Here is a 21,933-nt window from a genome sequence, read left to right as displayed (position 1 = left end):
ATAGGTAGATTTAATTCTGCTACTTTGCTCATTCATTCAATCATTCACATTCATTATTCATTAATCCAGTTAAGAGTCTATTTATGAAGCCTTAGTATATATTGGACACAGTGTAAAATGCTCATGATCAGAGGTGAACAAACAAGATGTGATCCCAATTCTCAAAGACTGGAAGCCTATGTCCACAGACCAGAGGTCAACAAACTTTTTTTCTATAAAGATCCAGAAAGTAATTATTTTCAGCTTTGTGGGCCATGAGTCTGTTGCACTACTCACCTCTCTACTATAATGTGAAAGCAGCCAGAGACCATACAAAAATGAATGAGCATGGCTGTATTCTAATAAAACTTTACAGAAATAGGCAGAAGGCAGAAAACGGCTTGTGGACATTGTTTGCCAAGCCCTGGTATAGACCCATGTCTTCATCTCTACTATGTTCTGTTCTCCTCTATGTCAAATATGTACAGTATTATGCTACCTTCCTTCTCCTTTCTATCTAACAAGGTTCAGTTCATTTCACGCCTTAAGGGTTTTTTTGTTTGTTTGTTTTTTAACCACTGCTTTCTGCTTATGTCTTCTAAGACTTCTGGAGTCAATGCTTTCATAATTTATTCCCCACATTATTTCGATAGCCTCCCACCTCTCATGATGTTCCTCTAAAATGGAACCCCCCACCTCCACCAGCCCCCAGAGGCATCTATCTGAACATCCCTCTTTTTCTCTGAAATGAAAATAAATGAACAAACCCACAGAAACAAATACAAATACATACCATCAGTGGCTACCCAACATCCACACCATCAGATCTAAGCTCGGCAGGGTCTCATACAGGCCCTTCATGACTTGGCCCCTGCTCACCTGTCCAGCTTCACCTCCCAACACACTCTTGGCTCCATCTACTATCTTGCATTTCACTGCTTCACACCAAGGTCCAGAGTAGGTATTGTTGACTCGTTCCTCTCCTCATGCCATGCTCCCTGATCCTAGAACTTCTGGCGTGGCCCTCCTTGTTCTTCACAGTTCCACTCAACATTAACTGCCTCACCTTCTGGGGCGGAACCGCAGTCCCTCTGTGGGCTCACCATGCTTTGCCACCAGGCAGACCGACTGCCTTCCCAGAATTAGGAAAGTGAAGGGTTCAACGTTAGAAGGCTTTCCTTGTACTGGCTAATATTTATTGAGTTCCTTCCTACTTGTCCTTCAGGCTTCCACTAAAAGGCAACCACCTCAGGAGCTGTGCTATGTACTTTACATACATTAATTCATTAAATGATCAAAACTCTGGAGGTGGTTCAGGTGTTTCTGCTCTAACTCCATCTATACAGTCCTGAAAAATGTCACGTTTTGCAAAATTACACACTATAAACAAGATGGCATATAGGAAAAGAGGTTCAGGCCAGACCTCTCCAAACTTCTGGACCTTTGTAACCAGAGCACGAATAACAACAATCAGTAAACCCTAATTCAACACGAGCTGGTTAAATTTCTACTGGCATTCGTGGCCAGCTTCACAGACAGTTTTAAACCCTGCTTCCTCCCCTCAAAAGGTAGAGTATGGAGGGTAAGTGCTTCTTATGGAGATCATTTCTTTAAAAATTACAAACTGATCCTGGATATGGCCTTTTTTGTGAGTGACTGCATCACTGTAAAGGGAAATATCTTAGCAGCTGCTAACTCTGCACACTCATCTTCTCCAGAGAGTGGAGCGTGGTGGAAAAGTCAAGCAGCTGTAACAGCCTGGATTGCCTAAACCTTGTAGACATTCTGCCTATTTTAAAGTCTTCATCTATGACTAAGGCTTTCTCTCTAAATATGATAAAGCCTGCCCTTGATTGCTTCCAGCATTTACATGCTATGGAGAATGAATTCAAAAGGAGTTGCATGTTACACCAGCACGACTTCTTCATTTACCAATATTAACACTGGAGGTACTCACGCTAAAGAAACATACTGCAACAGGATGGGAGGGGGGCGGGCGGTGTACTGATACTGCACCCATTTTACAGATAAGGAAACTAAGGTTAGACTAGAGATTAGATCACCTGACCAAGATTACTAATGACAGAGCTAGGATTCAAAGACAAGCTGCATAATTCCAGATTTGTGCATTTAAGGAAGGAGAGAGGGAAGGAGGAATGGCAATATCAATGAAAAGGAAAGCCTTTGAGAGAAAACTTGAAAATACACACACTATCTTACTCTCTCTCTCTCAAGAGAATTCAAATCAGTATTAATATATAAAGTAAAATTAATAAATCTATAGAAGTGAATCATACACTCCTGTCCTCACCTTCAATAATCAATCATAAACAAACATCCTCAGCCTCCACTCATTTTCTGCTTAGTAAAGGGAAGAAAATAAAAGCTAACGAACATTCTGTGACTGCGAATTATGTCAGAGGGGTGTCTGGGTCGCTCAGTTGGTTAAGCATCCACCTTTGGCTCAGGTCATGATCCCAGGTCCTGGGATCAAGTCCCATATCCGGCTCCCTGCTCGGTGGGGAGCCTGCTTCTCTCTCTCCCGTTTCCCCTGCTTGTGCTCTCTCTCGTTATCCTTCTCTCTCTCTCTCTGTCAAATAAATAAATTAAATTAAATATTTTTAAAAATTATGTCAGAAATGAGTTTTCATGTTAGAGATTCAGGAATCCTGAGAATTAAATATTTAAGATGGATTTTAAGCAGTTTGCACAAATAAACTCGTGGCAGCTCTGGGTTCATTCTCATCGTCCAGTCCTATCAGACCTGTGCTCAGTCTCAGAAGGCCTCAGGAACATCTCAAAGACATGGTAAGTGATAGTCAGTAATGATACTGTTACTATTATAGGAAGTAAAGCACATATAGGTAATAGAACATCTTAAATAATAATACAAGAGGTTTTCCAACTCACCTTTTGCCACCCTCAGGAGAAACTGGTCACTTTAACTACAGTGGAAGTGTAAGCTTTATATACACTGAGGTCTTTGTCGTGGTAACTGTTCTGTGTATATCATGCTGAAAACAAACCTAATGTTTCTTTCAAGGGCTTTCAAAGTCCTTTGTCCTCTTCATATTACCACGAATTAAATTCCAGTGATGTGTAGGTGGGCCCTTCTCAAGGAAAAAGAAGAGACAATTCATTGAATGCCAGTGTTAGGAGGCAAGTCTGAGACCAGCTAGTTAGATAGGGAGACTGAGGCCCAGGAAGGCAACTTCCCCAAGGTCATACTACAGGTCAATGTTTGATTTCAGGGCTGTAGTTTTGACTGTAAAGTAGCAAATACTGTAAGATCCATTGAACACAATGGCCTTTGGTCTTATCTCAAGATAATACATATCATGGAAATAAGATAAATGGTTTAATAGCAAAAAATAAAGGTCAGTGAGTAAGCTAGTGTTGAGTACCGAACACTCAAGGTGACACATATTTCTAAAAGGCAAAAAAATAAAAAGGCAAGACTAAAATTTTATATAAATTACAAGAGATGGGGTTGGGACAGCAGGATCTTAGACAAGAAAAAAAAGGATATATCATGTAAGGAAGAAGTCAGGTAACCCCAGGGCATGTTAGTCAAAATACCTGGATACCAGAAAAAATAATTGTGCCATCTGATTATCGATAACAATTTTCTGAACTCAGATACTGGTTTCTATCAGCTGACCAGTTCTATAAAGCAGGCACTGGAGCTCATGGATGAGATGCTGTGATTAAATGTATTCGGAACCTCTACTTACCTAGAAATAGTAATGCCTTCAAAAGCGAACAGTTCATAAAATCATGTATGGTCACTTATATTTAACCAGAGTTCCAGAACCAAAATTGCTGACTTCTCAGTTTGTAAGTGAAAGTTTAATCTCAGAATCAGGGAGCATTTTGATAGCCTGACACCTACTAAATTTTTTTAAAATTTAGCCCCAATTTATACCAGTTTCCCCAGAATTTTCTATAAGCAAAGATTTAGTCTTTACTGTCAATCACCGAAACGATTTCTAAGAATTTTAAGTAATGGGTATAAAGTAATTTGGGGGGACAGTTAAAAACTGTGCCAAGCATCCCACGATCTTTCCCCTCCAAGAAAAAGTCACTGTGAAGGGAACCTGCATCACCAGATGATTTTTAAGAATAAAAATTCCTTGCTGCTGAAATGTAATTGAATAGTTACCAGTTAAAAGAATCTTTATACATCCCATAGACCATTGAAGAAATTAATTCCAGATCGTATGTAGAATCAATTTTCCTTGCCTTTTGCCAAAGTATTAACCTTTTAATCATTTCTCAAGCACCCATTATGCGGCTGAGCCACTGTGGATGTGGTGTGTGTCCCTGGTTGAAATGGTGACGACAGTGATCAGCATTAATAAGTACTGTGCCATGTACAGAGCTAAGTGCTTTGCAAGCATCATGTCACTGGCTTCTCACAGTAACCCTATGAATGAGAGACTTCTATTATCCTTGTCATACAAACAAGGGAACTATGGTTCAGAAAGGATCTGGACAGTGCCACTCTAACTCCTGATCCCATGCCCTTTCAATGTGAGAACAGGCACAGCACATAATCAAACACCTTTGGGCAAGAGTTCTTTGAATTTTTAATTGAAAAATGGTAACTCTACCAGAAAAGCAAAAGTTCGATGCAGAAATTTGCCAGGGGCATCTTAGGGTTATTTCTGATTTCCTCCTCTTAGTAGGAAGGAAGATAAGACCATAATCTTTATCTTCTGGTGGAAGCAAAGTGCACCTGATGGCTCCTATGTGAGCCAGGCTTCTTTGAAGGCTGGACTTAGGTCCACACTCTGGTTGTACTAGTGAAGGACTCCAGCATCAGAACGAGTTGGATTTTCCTGTGAAGCTTTCCTGTGAAGCTTCCAAAAATGAACCTTTGTTTTATTCCAACCAGGGGGCAAGTTGGCCACATGCACTGGATATACTGCCTTCAGGCAGAAAACTAATACTGGAAAAGAAAAAAGAAAGAAAAACACTTTCTGTTGATGTCAATGCTTCAGTGTAAAAGGCAAAGCCAAGACTATGGTCACGTCAGTAAAGACCTTTGATGTCACAGACTGACACATCAAGGGCCTTCTGCTTGTGAAATTATAGATGTTAGAGTCCCTTGGACTCTGAAAGGCCATTTTGTGTTACCACTTAACTAAATCTAATTTGACAAAAGGAATGTAGTTTCCAAAAGCAGAATTTAAGTAACAGTTGATAGTTAAAGTTTCTTAAAAAGTAGCTCTTAAACTTTCTTAAATGTCAAATACCTTAAGGCCCCATTTGATTAGGAATTGTGCTTTTAATTTTTGTTAAGAAAATTTATAGAAGGGAAAAAAATGAAATCCATGGCTCTTGTATCAATTTGCACTTTGTTCATCACAGCAGTGTCAACATTTACTTGAAGGAGCGATGTATGGTATATATGCAAGTGAGGTATAAATTTAGTTGATAAATATCTGTGGCCAATGGATTTGCTGACCCCTCAGAGCTCCTCCAAAGGCACAATGGTTTCTGTAGCTTAAAGTAGGAACCACTGTGTAATTGTAGAATTGCTTATTTCTCGTCTCCGCAGGATTTTACAGGATTAATCTATTATTATCAACTTTGCACAAGTACATGCATATAATGGGATGTACCCCACATACAGAAGACTCCAAAGGGCCACTGGATATTTTGCAACTTCTCTCTCTTTTTAGAGAGAGAGAGGGAGAGCACACACATGCATGAGCAAGGGGTGGGGGGGAGAGGGAGAAAGAGGATCTTAAGCAGGCTCCACACCCAGCGCAGAGCCCAACACAGGGCTCAATCTCAGGACCCTGAGATCATGACCTCAGCCGAAGTCAAGAGTCGGATGCTTAACCTACTGAGCCACCCAGGTGTCCCCATTTTGCAACTTCTACTTACCAATTTTACCTGAAAGCAATGTCTACTTTGCTTGTCATTCTCCTCCCCTCTCTTCTCAAATAAGTGCCTACCTATTGTAGCACTGTTGGAAATTTGCCACAACTCTTTACATATTTACCATAGATCTAAGAAGCCCTACAGGAAAGAAACTTGGTTGACTTTATTTGTACTAGTATTTCCCAATTCTCCTTACGTTTCTTACAAATAAACTTCCAGACTTCTACAGCAGTGATTTTCAAACATGAGCATGCATTAGAATTTTCCAGAGGGCTGGCTAAAACAGAGATTAATGGCCCCACCCTCAGAGCTTCTGGTTTAACAGGTCTGGAATGGACTCAAGGAATTTGTTTCTAAAGAGATCCCAGACATTGCAGGGGCTATAGGCCCCCGAGCCACACTTTGAAAGCCACTGAGTTACAGAAACACCATGTAGGGTTAAGTTCTACGCACATTAGCTTCACGTCAAACTGAATAAAATTTTACATCAAGATTAAATGTCCTTCCAGAATGTTATGGCTTTCCCTTCTGTCTATGAGATATCGGTGGTCTTAAGTGTCCATAAAAATGGACACAATGACCCATACTCTTAACACTAAATTATGAATTCTATCAAGATGATGCCAATTAATGAGTTGAAAAATTCTTGAGGTGCATGATTTTAATATAAACCTGGAAAGCTATTAGGAAAATTGAAATCAACTTTATAATGGCCTATATGTTTATTAACTTACATCAAGATGATAATAAAATAAGTAATAAACATTGAGAAAATATATAACTCCAAGCTAAGGCAATCATAAAATCGAACAACACAATGATTTTTCTTTCTGGAAGTCACAGCATAGTTAATATTTTTGCTCTCTTGACTTTCTTGCTTATTGTAATTGAACAAGAATGCTACTTTGTAGGCTTTTAGTATTATATAAAGAACAAATTAATCTCTCCAAAACAGTTTAATTCCAGTATAATCAACTCATTGTTTGCATTAGGAGTAACAAGGTATCTAATAAAATTTAAATTATCATTTTAGGTGTATTATTTCTGGTTTAATAAATGGTCAAAACTGGTATCAAAACAGAAAACTTGGGTGCCCAGTGAATAAGAAAAGGAAGAAAAATGGTTTTGTTGAATTATTAGCTGTGCTGAAAATGCCTAAAAATATACTGTAAGTTAACGGAGAAGAAGTTGCCTTAGCAACATGAGTATGGACAAAAATCATATATAAAACCCCACCAGAGATACTAGTTTTCAATAACTTACACGTTAATTTAGCTATAATGAATGTATAGTACATTAGTCAATCCTAGGATTAATCAATCTCCTTTTCCTTCAATGTCTTTTTCTGCATCAAGAACCTTTTATCAATGTTAAAATGCTTACATATTCCCAGGGTCTGAAACATCTTGAACACGCTAGACAGGCGCTAGGTAAGTGTGACATGCAGAGGTTTGAAAAGAAATCAGGTTGAGAGCATGAATAGGACGTGTGACTAACAAGTCAAGAGCTGTTACCGCGCTCAGGCCTGAATGAAAGGCTGTTGGCAGAGACAGGTCCAAATGCCACATCACCAAGAGTGACTCTTCACTGTACTCTCAGGTGAGAGGCTATTTTTGACACAAAATATCAACCATACATGAGGTATGTTAGCTAACCTGGGCTCCAAAGGGTTGTGAGAAGGAAAATAATGATTAAATTTTTTAGGTTCTCTTTGGTGGGGAGGGAGGCCGCAGGGAACCAATTGTATTGGGCAGCTGTCATGGCGGCATAGAAAGATGTCAACAGGGGCGCCTGGGTGGCTCAGTGGCTGAGCGTCTGCCTTCGGCTCAGGTCATGATCCCAGGGTCCTGGGATTGAGCCCTGCGTCGGGCTCCCTGTTCAGCGGGAAGCCTGCTTCTCCCTCTCCCACACCCCCTGCTTGTGTTCCCTCTCTCGCTGTCTCCCTCTCTGTCAAATGAATAAATAAAATCTTGATTAAAAAAAAAAAAGAAAGATGTCAACATGGAGATGATATTAATTACTGTATTTAGGTAATTAGTAACTAGAAATTATTATACCATTCATTATCAACAAAAATAAAGCAGGATCATTTACTGAGCACTTTCCATCCACCTGGCACTGTGTTAAATGCTTTGGGTCTGTGCTAACACAGAAGTTGCAGGCCACGTGTGGCTATTGATAGTGCTGCAAATGTGGCCAGTGTGACTCAGAAAATGAATTTTTTACTTTTATTTCATTCAAATCCAAATTTAAAGATGTATACTCAATTTAGTTATTAGGAATCTTTCACATATGTTTGAGAAAACTTGGGTATAGGCATCTACTTTTTCAACTGTAAATCTCAGAAAAGCTAAACACAGATGGAGCAATTCCGATGAAAGTTTAGCATCGGACTGAGATGTACTTACAGACGGAAAATACACACTCGATTTTGAAGACTTGGTATGAAAAGCCTAGTATGAAGACTTATTATGAAAAATAAAAAGAATGAAAAGATCTTGTTAATAATTTTTATATTAATTATAACTTGAAATGATAATACTTGGGATATACTGGGTAAAATAAAATGTACTATTAAATTGCTTTTCTCTGTTTCTTTTCACTGCTTTTAATGTGACCACTAGGAAACTTAAATTACCGTATGTGGCTTACATTCTGTGTCTACTGGGCAGCATTGATTTAGGTGTACGATCACGTTTAATTCTCACAAAAACTTCTACAGAGCAAGTACTCCGACCTCCATTTCACAGATGAGGACACTGAGGCCCAGAGAGAATGGTAAACTTGCCCAGTCACCCAGTTAAGTATGGGAGCCAAGCTAGTCCTAGGTTTTCAATCAGGGAAGCTGATTATGATTGCCTCCCAAAGCATGAAGAAACACACCAGTTGGCACAAATGGAAATTTAGCATCCAAATAATAATTTACTACATTGTATGGATACCAAGATTACAAGGCTGAAGTCACAAGGTTCTGTACTTCTCATAAATTCAATCTTTTCAGATTAAGCTGCCTGTCATAAATATCACCAAACACTTAACGATGCAGGAGGAGCAAAGACCATTACTACAGCCTGTCTTACCAGATGAGGGATTCCAATTAAATTCCATCAAACCACACTGAGCCAATACACTTTGACAAGCACCTCACATCCAAAACCTCCAAGAGCCTGGAATTTTTTTTTTCTAATTTGCTCCCCCGTTCTCTTCACCAAGAGACAAAAGAAAACCCAGTAAAATGCTGAATGGGGTAAAAGCAAACACAACAAAGTTAGCAGGGGCCTATAAATGGCCCTTCAGAATTTGTAAAAACACAAAAACAAGAGGGCACATTTCCATCACTGCACAATATCGCTTTTGTTTAAGAGCCAAGTCTCAGGCTTGAAACGTGTTGGTAATAAATCAGCAGGCATTATTTTAAATCAACTGGTTTTATGAAATAAGCCAAGAGTTGAAAGAGGCAGGACTAATTACCAACATTCCTTGATGAATTACTTAGCGGCGTGTGCTAAGTCAATGTGCGTCTACGTCTTGATCCCCAATTTTATCCCATACTTATTTCCCAGGAGGTAAAAAGAACATGTGGCTAATTAAGGCACCGATCTCCACAGCCAGAAGTACTCAAGGTAAGATTTCTTTCGAAAAAAAGAAAAGGTTCTTTGCCTGGTACTTATTAATCTAATTTTTACTACTTCACTAGAAAAACAGAGCTAATCTTGTCACCTTTAGGCAGTCTGAACTACCATGCAGTGCTCAGAAAAAATGTTACATATTTGTAATTTAGCCAATAAGAATTTCTTAAGCCCTTCCTAACCAGCAGGAATGTCTCTGGTTTGTCGCTTCTAATTAAGTCTCAACAAAATTTCTAGCTCCTAAATTTTAATTATACAAAACTCAGGGCCAACAGGGGAGATTACGACAAAGCTATGCCTGGTGGTAAGGTAGCAGAAATCTGAATTTCGCTTTTCATGTTGGGCCTCTTAACTACTTTTGAAAATTATTCACAATCTGGTGATTCAAATCCTTCTCTTCATTTTTAATTTTCAGGACCTGTACACCTTGCAATCTTTCCTGCAGGAAAGGCCGTGAGAGTTACATGATGTGTGGAAGTCTAGTCAACTCACCTGACAGACGAACTGTACTGCTCAGAAAGTTGTGAGCGAAGAGAACTTTGTCAAGGCTCCTAAATAAAATGTACTGGAGACACTTTAATTACATTAAGAATGTATGCACACACTCTCCTAATAAAAAAATAAAATAAAGCCTTTGACCGCCACCACCTCCAATCCTAAAACACACTCCAGAGGTAACTTGTACAAACAGTTTGGTACAGATTCATCTAGACCCTTTACTAAAACATGAGTTTTTAAAAGAATGGTTAAAACAATTCTTTTTCTCAGACCACTCTCAAGCAGCCTCCTACTTCATCTGCTTTATAAATGCTCCAATTTTGAATCATCTCATTTGTGCAAAGTTATAAATTAATATGCAAAAACATCCAACTTCATAAACAATGTCTGAAAGCCAGGAACTACATTTTCCTTAAAGTTCAAAATGACACTCAAAGAAGTCAATAAAAAGAGACATATTCAGGACAAGAGCTAATATTCTAGCCCTGATTGCATCTATAGCCTTGCACAAAGCCACTGTGCTGATTTACATATTTTTAAACACAGATCTCACCCACTTATTTTAGTAGGGCAATGGTAAAATTAGATTGTGCTTACACATGTCCACAATATCTGTTGTTCAAGGTCATATTTACAGAAGGTGGTCTTTCAAATCTAAGCCCTTCTTCTCATTGCCGGGAATAAGTAGGTAACATTCATGAAGAAGACTTGTGCCTTTCCATATAGTGATATAAGATTGACATTATTCACTTAAAATTTGCTTGAAAGCAAAGAGAAAAACAATCATAATTGAAGCTCCAGTTTTAAGTGCTAAAATATAGCAAAAGCTTTAATACTGCAGGAGGGCAGGGTAAGGAAAACTATAAATGCAACCATAACTGCAGGAGAAAATTCCTATTAAAAGATGTGTGTGAGTCTATCAAAATCAGTATTTCAAAAGCAATTTGCTGCAAAACAAACGCATTATTAAAATACACATAGCTTAATAAAGGATATGAATTGGGATAGCCTGAGCCAAGAGGATCTTTAGAACATAAGTGATCCTGAGTTACGATTTTTGGATGTTGTCACAGAAACTTTCACTGTAGTGCTTTTTTGTTCCATAATGATACTATAACTAAACCATAAATTACCATTGTGGTCACTGTGGCCAGGCAGTCCTTTTATACAATACGAACACATCCAGATCTTTCATCTGGCGGAGACTCAGGGATCCACTCTATTCAATATAGATGGCCCCTTAATAATTCTAAGTTCTTCAGATCATGTATCCTTCCATTAAACCTATAAAACTCCTCTAAAGTTTCTCTCTGACCTCCCACTTTGCTCTAACATACTCTGTTACTGGTGATTCTTTAGAAATGTTTAGAGTATGTCCTTGTATGTCCTTGAGCTCTGTAGAAAACACAGAGGTAGCGGGGGATGCGGTTATAAGTAGACAGGGTAGGGTGTGGAGCCTAACTGTGTGTCAACAGTGACAAATCTCTCTGTGCCTCAGTTTCCTCATCTGGAAGATGGGGCTTATCCTATCTAGCCCATAGGGTTGCTAGAGGAATAAATCAGATAAAGAATATGAAGTATTTGGCCTACTACCCAATACAGCCAATAATCAATGTCTGTATAGTCACTGTCTTTCCTCCTCCAAGTTGTTTCAGGCAGTACCACATATATACTAGTAATTCTTTTTTATTTACTTATTTATTTCTACTTATTTAATTTTTTTAAGTAAACTCCACCGCCAACGTGAGGCTCGAACTCACGAACATGAGATCAAGAGTCGCAGGCTCTACTGACACTCTACTGGCTGGGCACCTCTACACCAGTAATTCTTAGTAAAATTTTAAGCTGTGGCCTGAAGCTGTGTAATAAACATTTGCTGCAGGCCCCAGGCTACCATGTCACTTGAGAGAGTAACACAACTCCTTCTCCCTCCTCAAGTTTCTCAGGCCATTTACTCTACGAGAGGTACTACCACCAATGGTTAAGCAATCTGAGCCACGGAGTCTTAACTGAGTGGGTGCAAATCCTGACTGTTCCCACCTGCTTCTCTAGCTTTGGATGAGCTGCTTACCCTTTGCCTTAGTTCCCACATCTGTGACATGGGGATGCTAATACTAACTGCCTGGAGCTGGACATACCAACCATGACTGATATTCTAACAGTTCTCCTAGGGAGACACAGACTGGCTGGAATGTAGGAGTCCCATCGATGAGAGCCTTGGTAAGTGTTCTCTAAACAAAGAGAGGAATTGAGGAAAGTGCTAAACACTCTACGGGAATGCTCCTCAAGCTTTTTTTCATCATCACCCCCACTTAAGGAGCCTTTTTAGACATTTTTCCCCCAAATTGCCTCTCCTCAATCCCACACCCATGAAATTTTAACAGGCACCTAAACTTTATATACGACGGCCCTTTAGAGGCCCAAACCACTGTAATATCTATGACTTTTTGCCCTCCAAGGACCAATCTCTGCCCCCCAAGGGGCAGTATCACCCTTGTTGAGTGAGGATGCATGCTTTACAGATCCCATCACATTAAAAAGGAAATTACCATTCAGAGTCAAATTAAAAAAGCCCACTTCAATTTTCAGTCCTTACTCCTAGGCCCCAGACCTTAATATTCTCTGTAAGATGCTACCCTAATCTCCACTGGTACTGAATGATGAGAACGGTGTCAATGAACAGAGACATACCTATTAGCGTGGCTTCTTTTAATAGCAGAAAGAGAAGGAGCTGAGCAGGCACCCACTCACATAAACCCCCAAGAAGACTTTGGTGGTTGCAAAGTAGCTCAGTGACAAGATGATAACAATCCTTGTGCCTAAAGACAAAGTGTCCCTCCCCAAACCTGCATGGTCCAGGTGTCCACTGATTGCAGCTGGCCTACCCACAACCTAAGGACATCAAATCACCCAGATTCTATTGTACTCCTAGGCCACATAAAAATGGCCCTGTGGTCACAGGAAGAGAAATTACGTACATTTTGTGCTAATATTACCAAGTGAGTAGGTGATTAGAGCTGATGTTTCAATGTCTTCAGAAAAGTGGAATTAATTCATACACGTAGCTGTGTCAAGACTAAATATTTTGTTTAGATAGTTGCTCTAACCATGGCCCCGCCCATTTAAGCGGACCAGGCCTAATAATCTAAGCAGAGATGACTCTCTTCAGCCAGCATTTCATTACTAGTTACTAGTCACTGAAAGCACTACAGATAACAATATCTAAAATTAATCAATGTGCATTTACAGATATTCTTACACTACTTAGCCTGTGTTAAGTTTGATTTTACCAGTTGAAGATAAGTTAATGGAGCAGTTTCCTGTGCCAGCCCTGAGATGACTAAATCCTTACCCGCAGGGGTTTGTAAAGCAGCAAGGGAGGCAAACAGTCTGTCAGTCAGTGCTCATGGAAGCTGGCACACACTTGTGTCCCCGGAATGATCTAACTGCTTTTCAAACACAGAGTAAGAAGTTCCCGCTCCGCTTCGGGAAGAACAGTTTGAAGCAAGAGTCTCAAAATAGAGAGAATCCAGAAGAAACACTGTTTCTTTTCTTCTGTTTGTAAATGTGAACAAAGAGAAAGGCAGGGTTTATGTCTACTGATCAAAACTGCCTAATACATTTCTTCAGACCTTGCTCCCACAAAAGGCAATTGTGGGATGGGAAAACAGCAGAGGTCAGGGAGGCTGTACCCTAAACTGCTAAGAGCAGCTCCTTCCAAGGAGCTGGAGGGAGGGAAGAGATGAAAGGGAGGGAAGGTGGGAGAGTTTCCAGTTGGGATTTTTCTTTCTCACTGTTAAAATTGGTTCCATGTTAACAAACATGGTCTACAATTTTTAAAAATCAATAAAAATGAATTTTGAAGAGAAAGAAAATTACCTTATGTGTCAAAATGAACACATCAAAATGATACAACCAGAAGACTCAAAGACCCTATAGGGAAATGAGGTCTCTGGGAGGATGAGAAGTTGTTTGAACCTGGAATCTGACCCCCGAAGAAGGATGTGGCCTTTGAGACACTGAGTTTGATCCAAAAATGAAAGGACCCCAAAGTTTATAAATAGTTCTGAAATCAAGGCTAACAGAATGTGTATGTCACACCATCTAGTCACAAAAATATATGATGGACCACAGATGAACAAGAATAAATACGTGGTGGCCTACACACTATGGTATTAGAAGAATTCTTGGATGTCCTTTCTTTTGGGGACAGCACCTGTAGCAACAGATTCCCTAACTAAGAGGAACAATGGGAGCCTATCTGAGGCATGTTGCACCTGTTCCTGATTTCTGTGGCCACCATGACGCTAATAAGGTTCTGTATTCCCAGCTAGATAAATCAGGAACAAAATCTAAATGCATAGTGGAGTATGGAAATAGTCCCTTTCACTAATCTGTAACCCACCAACCCACAGGAACTCCACACACCCTTTTTCGTGTTTCTGTATTAACCTCAAGGAGAAGCAACACCTTAAAAATTCTACATCAGGTCTTCTTTATAAGTTATGGACAAAAGGCCAGCAAATCAGTCATGCACCTTTCCCTGACTAGTGAAATCTCATGGAATATTGGGTGTAGAACAAGGTGACAAGGAAGCAGGACTTCCATCCTGGCTCACCAGAGTATCTAAACGGGATGCCACATTATTACACAACCAAATAAATGCCAAAGTAAATTGAGTTTACAACGCAGCGGGCCCTGGCAAAGTGTTTGTACATTTCATGGAACACCAAGCACCCTTTCAAATGTTGCAGCAATCTGCCCAACTTCTTGGATTATCTGAGATTAAAAAAAGGGGAAAAAAATATAGTCTTGCAAACTACTTAAAATATCCTAAAGTTACAAAAATACCTTTTTTTCCCTTTCACATTCATATAACCTTTCTCCCAAAGCACAAGAGAAAATTCCAATGTACCATCCAGTCCAGAGAGAACAACGTGCCTTTACATTTTGAAATTCCAAGGTGAAGAAAAGAAGGGGATGGAGGAGGGAAGGGAAAACCTTGGCAATTCCATACAAAACTCTGAACAGAGAAATGTCTTCAAACTATAAACAAATGTCTTCAAGTTATGAGCTGTCAGAGCCCTTGTTGTGGGAGGGAACGAAGGGAGAAATTCTGATGAACTTGCCAGTCCAAGATCAGAGCAACCAGCTGCTCCTCCAATCAGCCAGCATTACAGATGAGACAGTGAGAACACAAACCTGGTGAGCGTGCAGATGGTAACACAGAGCATGGTTCTGTGATGCTTCCTTAACTATGAGACCTGACCTGTGTCTGCAGGGTCTACCCCTGGTTCCTCTGCTTTTGTTTGAAAGAAGCTAGATCAAACTGCAAAGCTAAGGTGTGCATGACTCCCATGTCAACAAAACCCACCTATGGAAGAAACTGCTTCCATTAATGGTTCTTAATGGCTTTTTTGTTAGTTCATAATTTGAAATACGAGGTGTGTTCACTACGACGAATAATGCATTATGTACGCTAAGTGTTGGTTAATTTATGATAAAGAAGCATCCTTAAATTATAATACCCAGTTGAGTCGGCTTGTTCTTAAGAAATCCAGACGATATATCTAATACTTAAATATACAGCAGTAAGACATCAGTCCATATTATCCACCATGAAAGTCAATAATAAGAATAAAGCCACAAGGTAATTAAAGAAATACAGAAACAAGAAGCTAATCCTACAAAGCTTCGTGAATTTACAGACTAAACAGTGAAAACGTGAGGAATAAGTAGTAATGCGAATTTCCAACCTCTAATCTAAATTCCAAAGACTGGACCTAAGTTTACAGGAAACTGTCAACAATTTTTAAACATGCTTTATAAAGCTCTTTTTTTTTTAAAGCCTAACTCTGCCAAAAAAAGGAATTAACCTGAAAACATGAAGTTAGCTTTTCAAAAATCATTCAACCCACTGATAGTAAAATGTTGGTAATGAGTTTGCATGTGTGATCTTCCATCAAGTTCTCGAAAACCAGTAGGAGATGGGGAGATTTAACCAGGATTCTCTAGCACTTGCTACCACATCTGACTGTACACATCGACCTCCACTGAGAAGCAGGTATGTTCTGTTTTAGCAATTTAAATCTTCAAAAATTAAATGAAGAATTTACTGAGGCTACACTCTGAAAAAATATGTTCAACATAATCTATCATAATGCACTTAATTACTATACTTGCTATTACTCATTCCTTGAAAATGTATATTCATAAAAAAACGGTCCAAGATTGAGCAAATTAACTGTTTTTACTATTAACTTTACGATTTAACTTTACAAAATTACACTTATGATTTAAAAACCATAAAAGGGAAAAGAAAAAAAAAAGACATTTCTCTCACTTACCTTTCTATAGTAAGTCTTTCATAATACTATTTTCATATATAAAAGTTTTGAAAATATGTAAACTATTTTTAAGTACCAAATCCTTAAGTATCTGGAACCATCCCTTACATACTACTCTCCCCCAAAATATTATTTGAATTACTTAGAATGTCATTTTATAGGAAATTACATATTTTTATTTGGTCTTTTATCAAAGGGCACTACAATTTGTCTAGACAGCTATCAAACCCGTCCACATTGCTATGCAAACTATACTTTTTTTTTATATGACATACTTCACTACTTTATATACTGAAGTATAAAAATGCGCAAGTTAAATAAACTATATTCAGCTTGAAATACAGATTTACCAATTGCTCATTTTTAGTTAGACTGGGACTTCTATTTCTAATAATTTATTTGTGCTTTAACTTGGGACATTTTTCTGTGATACCTAAATTGAAGGTTGTAGCTCCAGCCACTGTTACCAGGACAGAGCAACATATAAGGAAAAATGGGTGTATTATTCAAACCACATAGTACAAGTTTTCATTCTAAGCATTTTCAAAATAACATTTTTTTAAGTAATAAAAACATTTAGGAATGATATCCATTTTAAGATGATACAGAAATGGTATTTCAACGCATTTGCATACGGGTGATTTCCACACCATCACATGTAATTGCCTTTACGGAAATACTGATTGCAATTAATATACTTTAATACAATGTGAAACATTACCTTTGAATTGGACACAAATCACTACTAGCACAAATCCATGTCATCTCTTCTACAATGTATCCTTCAGATTTAAAAAGTAGACTATTATGGTGAATAAAACAGACATATTTCTCCACATTTTATTATAATTTAATTCATATAACTTTAAATTCATCTAACTTTAAAAGGCATAGACAAAACAACTGTGATTCCTGTGAACACCAAAAAACTTGGTTTTTGTCAATTTTCACCCAAGCAGAATGGAAAGATTTAATGTATAATCTATTCCCAAAAGAAAACTTGCCTTTATGGGGGCGGAGGGGAGGGGAAAAAAATATCCACTAATTGTGGCAATATCTAGAACTTCAATCACATCAGAGTAATATTATATGCTAAACTGTTTGGATCTTTTTTGCCCTCACCAAATTTCTGCTTGTTTTTTCATGAAAGAGCTTCCTCATTTCATCACTACATCTTAAAAGAGTCTATGCAAATAAAAAACAACTGACTTTAAATTTGTTTTTCAAGAATCTTTCCCACTTCCTGGTAAGAATCATATATTGCTTCCAGTTAGAACACATCATCCCTCTATTTACTTTAATTGTAAATTTTAAATAGTGGGAGATGTTTTTATCCGAGCACACGAATGAATGCAAAGACCAACAATGAATCACCAGTGTGTAAAGTTCACATTGTTTAATGAACACTAACACTTGGGACTCTTTCAAATGAATCAATTAGGTGAATGGGTTAAAAAAAGGTTCTTTTAAGCAAGGAAGTTCCCTTACTTGCCCTTTTAGCTTTCCTTGCCTCAGTCATATTGAAGAGTTGGAATGTTTATCTTTAAACAAGGAGTATGTCCAATGTGATGTGGAGGACACACGTGTGAGATGGAATTCTATTCTTAGACTTGTTACAGTTTTCCCCAGTAATTAGGAAGCTATATGTCCATGATAGAATGATGCTAACAAGCTCCTGCAGTTTCTACTCTAGCAAGAAATCAAAGAGCCCCCGAACAGACCACTTCAGTTAAAGGATGATGCATTTCGGTTATTAAAGTGAAGAAAGCTCTCCTATAGTTTTATCCCAGAAGGGACTTTCTAAAATGGTCAGATCCTAGAGCCAAGATTGCTTACTAAATAAAGAAGAAAATTAAAAGGATCACCATGGAACATTTGGAGGTGGGGGAAAAAATACATTAAGTTATTAGAAGAGATTCATTTCAGGTAACTTATACATTTTGAAACTTTCCCAAAGGGAAAATATGGAAAGATATCATCACACCAGACGCCTATTCCTACCTGCTATTTCTCGTGGAACATCAACACTCTTCCCCCATTTAGTGAGGGCTACTACTCCATTACTTTGCGCCCTTCTTTGAACATGCAAAGCCATGTAGCATCAGTAGAGTTGGCACCGACAAGACAAATAGGATTCAGACGGGTTAATCTGACCAAAAACACATCGAGATAAATAAAACACCTAGGAAATGGAAAATGTTGGTCTGGAAGAGGGCTTGGCCCCGCCAACAAGAGCGACACGTACCTTAAGGACTTCCATCGGCACCTGGGTGGCAGAGGGAAGGGTGGTGGGCACGCTGACGTTTATGGCTGGGGTCGGACTCACAGGCACTCTCTGCTGCATGAACTGGGCGGCCTGCAGCTTCTGTTGCTGCTCCCTTCGCTCCTGCTCCTGCATTTGCTCACGCATGAGTTGCTGGCGTAGCAAGATGCGTGATGTCATACTGGAGGAGCTTATCGGAGGCTTGGAGGCCCCAGGATGCTCCTCGGAACTGCTGTGGGAAAACCAAAAAAAAAAAAAAAAAAAAAAGGCACAACATTTAGTTTCCTAATGAGACCTCTCGTCTGCATTTTGGGGGGTATCCTAAATTGCACCCAACTATGAAATGAGCCTGTGTGACTATAATCAAGTCGCAGAAGGGTACTCCACGTAATTGAAAATCAAGAGGTGACAGGATTTAAGTCATTAGGAGTTGAATTAAAATAAGTCAGCTTGATTGCATCTAGGCATTTTTATCATGTGGCTTAATTTTTTTTTTTTAACATTTTATACCACATACTACTCATCACCACCAAATATAGCGCCGCCATATGAAGTGCCAAGAAGCAGTGCGTCTTAATGGCACCCAGATTTCCACATTTAAAAATAAATTGCTTGATTTGCTTTTTCATAACTGAATCTAACCAAATAACTACTCCTACATGTTATCTAAATTCCTTGAAGATGTCTAAGATGTTTACTAACGCGGAATAACTTAAAGAAAAGGTGAACTTTGTCATGGGGAAATTCTGCGAGGATATGGGAAGTAAAAACCATTAATGAAAGAAGCATTTGGACCAGAATGTTAACACGGGGCTCAACTTCAGGCTTCGGGAAGGGGGCAGAGGACGAGCTGGTTTGACAACGCAATTCTCCTTCTGGTTTTCTTTGTATGGTCTTTTCTCCTGATTCATCTTGGCAAGCTCTCTCCTACACGTGTCTGCGAGATCCCCATGCGGCCTACTTCTAATGGTTTTGGTGCTCGCTCTATCCAAAATTACAGAAAAAGCTTAAACACTAGTCCTAAGTTAGGACGAAAAGACTTCCTAATTTTCCTAAATATGGATTGCGACTGCTTATCTTGCCAGCTCTACAGCACCAACAAGTTATTCAACCTCCCTCTGCCTTAGTTACCTTATCCGGGAAAGAGGGATAATAATAGTTTTTTCCACATTTACTCATTTATCAAGGAGAAGGGGTTTAAAAACTTCTGTTACATTCCTTACATTTTGTGGCCCTACCTCTTCGGGATTTTGTGAGGATTAAATAAAATAATGCACATAAATTGCCTAGTACAATGAGTCATGTAGTACTACCTCAATAAAGGTTTGTTGTTGCTATTATTATTAGCTAGAATTTTTCGTTATTTATTTCCAGCAATATGGTTTTCTTTAAAAAAAAAAATCTCTGTTTAGAGTAAACAGTGCAAAACCTTTTAGTACCTGGAAACAGAAAAGCAGTAACATTTGAGAAAATGTTCACTCTCAAGGAAGTCACTCATCAAGGGAAATATATGAAGCTTTAGCTTCCTTCCTTGAGTATAAACCCCAGTACTGTCTTTACCTTCCAACGAAAGACAAAATAAAGCCTTTAAGCCATTGGCCATCCTTATGAACTCCTTAAAGACAGGAACCTTCAAACTCTGCAGGTAACAAAACATGCTAACAGATGAGGAGATGTTTGTGTCCCTCACATGGTTCCAGAAAACTACATGATAAAAATTACACCAGCAGTTAACTTAGTACTCACCACAGGAAATCAATTCAGGGAATTATGATAGGATCATACAATGCAATACTATGCAGCCATTCAAAGTGCTGAAGAAATATATTTATGGTTGGAATTGAATCTACACAATATAATAAACTTAGAAACGCCAGCTGCAAAAAAAAAAAAAAAAAGTGTTCGAAGTATGACCTAATTAAAAAAAAAAAATGTTCGCTACCAGAACAAGTGTCCTGATAATGCTAGTTTGAACCATTGCTGGCACAGTTACATACTACAAAAAGCACAAGAAAAACAACATTATCAAAAACCTGTAATACTATTCAGACAATCTGACTCAGAAATTTCATCGATGGACAGTTTTCCTAAAAACATAACTCAGAAATGTGGAAAACCTGATACTGCAAAGCTATTTACAAATTGCAAAATATTCTGAACCACCTAAATTTCCTCCCTAATATGAGAATGACTACATAAATTATTAGGGGAGATACTGGTCAAAAGGCACAAGCTTTTAGTTTATGAGATCAGGTTCTAGGGATCCAATGTTCATCATGGCGACTACAGTAATAAAACTTATTGTACACTTGAAATTTGCTGCAAGAGTAGATCTTAAGTGTTCTCATAGCAAAAAAAAAAAAAAGGAGAAAGAAACAAAAAAGAAATAGCAACTACATGATGGACGTGTTAATTAGTTTGACTGTAATCACTTCACAATGTATACATATATCAAATCATCACGTTATACACCTTAAATACATAAAACTTTTGTCAATTGTGCCTCAATAAAACTGGGGAAAAAATAAAGCCATTTAAAAGATTTAAGCATAAAATTGGTTTTAAAAAAGTAAGTTGTAATACATGAATTTGACAACATACTACTTTTTAAAAAAACTGCACAACTACAAAGTGAGAAAAGTGTATAATAAGAATAAAATAAAAAGTAGCAATCAAAAGTGTATTTATGTTTTAATTTAAAATAAGTAAGGTGTGTGTATGTATGTACACAAATACACATGCCTAGTAGGGATTGTATCAAGGTGATCTTAGCTGTCAGATGTAGAGTGGAATTAGAGGTTAATTTCTTTCTTTATTTTTTTTAGTTTTTCCCCCTAAATTATAATAAAGCCAAAATATTTTTTTTCAATGGCAGAATATATGTCTCTAATTTAAGAACATGAACTAATTTACAAACATGAAGGAATGACTTGGTAATCAAAGTCACCCTTCGCCTGGAGAAAAAGAGAGAGGGTCCATCACAGACTGTATTTTGACCGTAGGAAGGGAAAGTGCTGAGAGTATCCAGTGCCTTGGTTCTCGTGGACAACTTCAGCATTCCAGAAGACTTAAACCCTCTGTCCTTTACAGTTTCCTACAGACACGCACAGACTGAACAATGTGAATACCCTGCTTCTTATTTTAATATCATGCACTCATCCACATGGTAAGAACACCTAGACATTACTCAAAATAATCTATTCACCAGGTAAGGCTCTACTTAGAAGAACATAAAAAGCAAATGTATTTTCCCACTTTTGAGTGTGTGTTCAAAGCTCAAATGTAGCTTCTTGAACGAAGAAAGGAAGCGGGGGGGGGGGGGGCG

General features: G+C 38.4%; 1 protein-coding gene across 13 annotated transcripts in view; it reads right to left on the bottom strand.

The window, feature by feature from the left end:
• Nucleotides 1-21,933, bottom strand: part of MITF (melanocyte inducing transcription factor) — a 217,329-nt gene that overhangs the window by 70,208 nt on the left and 125,188 nt on the right. For 10 of the 13 annotated variants that reach the window (XM_081820626.1, XM_081820631.1, XM_081820586.1 and 7 more), the window contains one exon: nucleotides 18,591-18,840. In XM_081820626.1, the coding sequence (XP_081676752.1) occupies nucleotides 18,591-18,840 (250 nt within the window). The remainder of the gene's footprint in view (nucleotides 1-18,590; nucleotides 18,841-21,933) is intronic. The other 3 variants (XM_081820562.1, XM_081820578.1, XM_081820648.1) reach the window with 1 other exon arrangement.

The sequence above is a fragment of the Leptonychotes weddellii genome, chromosome 1, assembly GCF_054177405.1.
Source record: "Leptonychotes weddellii isolate Sample4059 chromosome 1, ASM5417740v2, whole genome shotgun sequence".
Classification (NCBI taxonomy): domain Eukaryota; kingdom Metazoa; phylum Chordata; class Mammalia; order Carnivora; family Phocidae; genus Leptonychotes; species Leptonychotes weddellii.
This window is presented reverse-complemented; position numbering and strand designations above follow the sequence as displayed.